The sequence below is a fragment of the Adiantum capillus-veneris genome, chromosome 21 (assembly GCF_014529385.1).
Source record: "Adiantum capillus-veneris isolate H3 chromosome 21, ASM1452938v2, whole genome shotgun sequence".
Lineage (NCBI taxonomy): Eukaryota > Viridiplantae > Streptophyta > Polypodiopsida > Polypodiales > Pteridaceae > Adiantum > Adiantum capillus-veneris.
This window is the reverse complement of record NC_140951.1, coordinates 10,810,700-10,816,314: the sequence shown is the minus strand read 5'-3', so window position 1 is coordinate 10,816,314 and position 5,615 is coordinate 10,810,700. Positions and strand designations below refer to the sequence as shown.

At 41.3% G+C, this 5,615-nt stretch overlaps 1 protein-coding gene across 1 annotated transcript; it reads right to left on the bottom strand.

Annotated features, from left to right (window-relative positions):
• Positions 1-365: 365 nt before the first annotated feature.
• Positions 366-827, bottom strand: LOC147430543 (uncharacterized). The gene has a single exon (XM_086494412.1). It carries the CDS (start codon positions 825-827, stop codon positions 366-368), a length of 462 nt encoding a protein of 153 aa, XP_086350538.1.
• Between the last annotated feature and the right edge of the window lie 4,788 nt (positions 828-5,615).

Here is a 5,615-nt window from a genome sequence, read left to right as displayed (position 1 = left end):
ATAATCCATAGTTCTAAACAAGTTCTCATCTTCTTCTCATCATAATCCAAAACAAGTTCTCTGCCTTCACCATCAACTGTGAGTTTGTCAATACATCTTAACCTTATACTTGAGGATGCGCCACACGAGCACTCTTCTTCTAACCCCGTCACGATACAAGGAAGGCATTGTCCATGTTGAAGATCCTCGATCAGAAAGAGATGCATCGATGGGCCTGCACACTCCATAATGATCCTACAATCCGTCGGCTGAATGTAGACTGATGAAACCAACGAGAACACATTTAGATAAGAAGCTCTTCCAGGTTCACTCTGAGAGAAATTCAAGGGCCTCAACCGATTGAACAGCTCTCGGATGGTTTGTAATCACAGACTGCGATTGAATCTTGCATCTGCCTTGGATAGATATCCATCAATTTTTCTCAGCTTCTCCACATAGTTGTTCAGCTCTTCCAAGTGAACCTTTTGAAGGACACGCTTTCCAAACTTGGTCATTTTCTTCAAACAGAGAGCCACCCACCTTGGCTTGATTAGGGGACTTCTTTCGATCACTCCAGGCACAATTTTTGACTCCATCAGCAAGACCTCCATCAACTCCACATAGACAGTTTGTGAAATCACAAAAATCAGAGGCTCTTCAAGCAACTTTGTCATGAAGCCCCCTTTTTCTTCAAATTCAGGGACCTTCCGTTGTGCCAAGTACACAAGAAGGCACGTGTCGATTCCAACTTCACATCTCAGAGGGACAAAGACCTCTCTGTGTCGAGGCTCCCAAAAGAAATTAGGAAGGCCAAGCACATGCTGATATTGGGATCCTATAGAGAGCATTGCTTTCTCTTGAAGAGAACCTCAATTAGATGATCTTTAAGCGCCAACTCAAAACAACCAAGTTAATAATGAGAGACGAAGCTTAAGTGGTGTGGTAGCAACAATTTAAGGATGAACAAAAGACATACAAGAACTCCAAACATGCGGCAACTAGCATTTCCTTGGTCGTACAAGAATTTCATTACAATGTCACATATATACACGTAGCCAAACTTATCATCAGACAAAACTTGTCATCCCTAACAAAGAGAAAATACTAAAATCTCCAGCTCATACGACCAAAAAAGATCCACAATCCTAGAACAAAAGTTCTGAGAGAACACAAAGTAATGGCATGCCAGCCAAGAACAAGAATCAACTCGAAGAAGCCAAACTAGGTAAGTCTTGTATATGTATATGTACATGTGTATGTGGGAGAGTTATGTTGCCATAGGTGTCTCCTATATATGTACATGTATTTCGAAGACAAAAACACAAGTCAAATCAAGGATTTCCTTGTCCATTACTTGCACGATACTTCTCCACCGCATCAAATGACTCATTCACAGCACTCGCATCTGATTGTTCATAGTCCCCATAGTTGCATGCAATGGCTCTGGAGGCTGATTTGCTCTTCTTCCATGGTGTCAGCAGATTCACATCTCCAATCAATTCTGAGAGTCTATCAGAACAGTCAGCTATATATTTTTCTCGCCTTTTACAAAAGTCTTGGAACTCCGTCGCACCCATTCTGGTGTCAAGGAAAAGAATGGAACAAAAAATGAAGCAACTTCATTAGCGTATCAAAAAAGTGTAAGATCAGGTCATCATCTTTGACATAAGCAAAGAAAATGAAAGTGAAACAGAGCTAAGGTTGCACATACTTAGACCAATCGGGCCCGAAATCATTGCAGATAGCGTCCAAGGAGTACTCAAACTCGTCGTCGTTGAGGCTGAAAGAAAAGACATACGTCAACACAAAGCAAGTCAAATGGGAACACAATCAAAAAGCAAACTTGGCTTACCAGAGCCAATCCAGTTGCACGGGCAAAACAATGTTCTGTTTCTCTTTCTTTGCCAGTGATCTGTAGGCATTGGTTAATGAAACGAAACAACCAATAGTGTAAGACTGAAAGGATTATCAAGAAAGCGATATGCAAACATTGTTTGACAGCCAATAACAGTGTAAGACCGAAGAGAGAGAGAGAGAGAGAGAGAGAGAGAGAGAGAGAGAGAGAGAGAGAGAGAGAGAGAGAGAGAAAGAGAGAGAGAGAGAGAGAGAGAGAGAGAGAGAGAGAGAGAGAGTGAGAGTCTCTCTCTCTTCTTGGTGTTATATATACACCAAGAGACATCTGATGATCTCACAGGTCATTGTGACCTTTTGCATACACTATGAAATTGTTTTCTTTCCGTTTCATCCCATGTCTCTTGCAGAAAGACTAATGCACAGACACCTCGCATCATCAAGAACGTTATCAAGAAAGATATTACGCAAGGAAGAAAGATGCACACAAGGCATAGATAGATAGATAGAAGATACTGATCAAAAATGGAAGAAAGACCTATCTAACAGTGACGAATTCTCTTGCAGAAGACTAATGCACAGACACCTCACATCATCAAGAACGTTTTCAAGAAGAAGATGCACACAAATCATAGATAGAAGCTACTGATCAAAAACGAAAGAAAGACCTATCTAACAGTGACGAATTCTCCTACAGAAAGACTAATGCATAGACACCTCGCATCATCAATAACGTTTTCAAGAAGAAGACGCACACAAATCATAGATAGAAGCTACTGATCAAAAACGGAAGAAAGACTTGTCTACCAGTGACGAATGAAACAAATGAAAATGCAGCACATAGCAGAGAGATACTTACAAGGAAGACGCTCCCGCAACCTGAGGGCCTTGCGGAGAGGGCATCAATGCACATATCGGAGTCTTCCTTCGAGATGAAACCATAGGCACTTCCAGACAAGAACTCTTTCTCTACAGTGGCAGCAAGATGAAATGTGTCTGCCTGATACAACATATCTCTTTGGATGGAAGAGAAGACATATAGATTGGCTGATGGCTTGCCTTGTGTGATGGCCAACTCAACTTCTCCTTCTTCTTGAGGGTGCACGAAATGCTCAGTTGCTAGCCTTATGTCTTGGTGCTACGCCGTGACGTTCACACCTAGGTACTATCCTTTGCCCACACTAGCGTGGCCGTCCGTCCACATCATAGTGTTCCTAATTTGCCCTCATTGGAGTTTGCATAGTTAGCCCATTAGCCTAGTCGATCGACGATCGATCGAGTCGGAGCTGTCAATCCGCTAGTGCCTACTGTGCAATGTGAGTTACATTGAAGTCAGAGACGCAAATGCTCTAGTCATAGAACATCATCAATAAGCAGCTGCTGCAGTTAAGCAAGAAAGATGCACGCTTCCGGCAAACAAAAATCTTTCAACAAATATGCAATTACAACCATCAAGTGTAGGGAGCCATCAAGGAATCCACAAATCAATTTAACGACCAAGAGGGTCCCACGATCCCTGCAAGAAATGAAGATGACATCTAGAGTTCAAACAACGCCCTCCAAGCTTAGTGTGTAAAGTCCCCAACCCGCCTACACCAAGATCGGGATGGGGTCCTTGACAGGTCTCTAGTCCTTATAAAAATCGAAGTCTCTAAACAAGAAAAGTCCAAGGAATAGACCTTTACCATTGACAATGGCTTGGGTCTATAGCCTTAGAAGCAGACCTAGTCCTGTCTCGCAGCGGAAACGTGACAATGTACTCAAACGGCCTACAAAAAAATTCTTATTCCGGCCCTATAACTTCATCATTCAGATTATGGTTTCCTTAGCCAACGCTTTTTCCCCCCTAACATATGTGAGGGCACAGCCGTTGGTGGATTCCTCTTCCAAGTGAGAAGTTTCTAAAACGTTTTAGTGCGCGGGAATGGATAGTTACCTGACTAATCAGGTCCACCCGTCCATGATTGACAACCTTAGTCAATCCCCACTTACCACCCCGCACTCACACAAGATTCGTTTTTCTTACTATCACATTGTTTTAACATTTCAAATAATGGTTTCTTTTAACGTTCCATCACGGTAATTCCTTGAAGACAGCATTGAAAGAATTCTTTTAGCAAACAAACATCTTTAAACTTAAGACAGGGTACTGTCAATCAAAACATTGTCCATAATAACCATGACCAGTACTCTTCTTGTCTCGTTCCTTATTAAAATTTGGAGTGGATAAACCCCCACCCAAGGTTCCGGGTGCCCATACACCAAACCAGTTGCCCATACAATCGGGCGGCTCCCTTAGGATAAAAAATGGTATCCTAACTTATGTAGAAACATCAAAACATGACACGGAGTAGAAACTCATCGTTCATGGGGGTAACCAACTTATCCGTGGCTAGAAAGCCAATCATTATCATCAATTTATAATAAGGAGTCGGAGGTGTCTTGAGACAAGCTGTCTTAAGGATGATCAATCATATTTTTCCTATTTCAACCAGTCATAATCCAATCATTTCTTTCCTAGTTACAATCATTGCTCGTGGGTTCGTGGAAGTTACCTTCCATTTACAGCCAATTTATCCTTCCTAACCTTATGTATGCAATGCTTAACATATAAAAGAACTTAAACTAATTAAAGACTTTATTGAATAATGGGAAACCCACCTGGGATTGATTGGCCATCTGCTGCTGCGCTAGCGCTTGAAGACTCTCCTCTGTAGACCTACTACTAGGCCCGGCTTCGTCGTCGTGCGACGCTCTAGTTCATTTTGGAGCTACGTCCTCATCATCAGATGTAGGATTTGCTCGGGTTCTTTTTTGTGCCATAATGTTTAGGTTAATCAATTAGAGATTAATCTCTAATGATTTCTGCGTAGTGTTCTCTCTAGATGAGAGAGAGAATATCAAGGCTCCCAGTCTGTGTAAAATGTGAAGCTATGGGTCCTATTTATAGTTTTCTGGCACTCATAAGCTCTCACCGGCTGAAAAAGGCAGTTGCTTGCAGTTCAAGCAGTCCCCTACAGGTCAAAAAACGCCCCTTGCTGCTAAATGAGTCCCTGGCAGGTTAGTGATGACCCTCCCATTACCTGCCAGCTTTTAAAATGTCAATTTTGCTATAATTTAACCTATTTTTGCTTAATTGGTAAATATCTTGTAAATATCTGGAAGGCCTTTAATAAAGTCTATGCTTAAATGATTACTGCAACCCTTCAATTTTACCTATTTTACTCAATTCACAGTGTAAACTTCCAGGGGTCATAACTATGCCAGTTTTTATCGGAATTCAATTCTGAAAAATTCTAGCCCGGGGTTTGTTGTGCTTAAGATTCCAAAAATACCAATATTTGCCATGGTCGGACAATTCTACATTGCTTTCTCAATAATCTTATCAGTTTGATTAAGCTTTATACAAGCTTTAAGGTTTCAGAAACTGGAAACCTTACATAGTGTTGGCAAACTCATGTCCCTAAAAGAAATGAAATAAAAGGCAACACTTTGAGGTGCAAACTTGGCTCCTAATTTCAACCCAAAGACCACCACCACAGCTCCATAGTCAATCTCAAGCAATGAAGGTACTGGCAATGGTACAAAGAATGCCATAATGGAGAATTTTTTGGCTTCAATTTGCCAAAAACCCAAGGAGCCAACAAATAAAAATGAGTTGTCGTCTACCCAAAGCCCTAAATCCATTATTGAGATGGAATCCTTTACAAGTCATTCAACCAAGCCACAAATGCTAGAAATTTTGGGCCTAATGTACAAGTGCTCTTTTCTATTTAATATTGTAC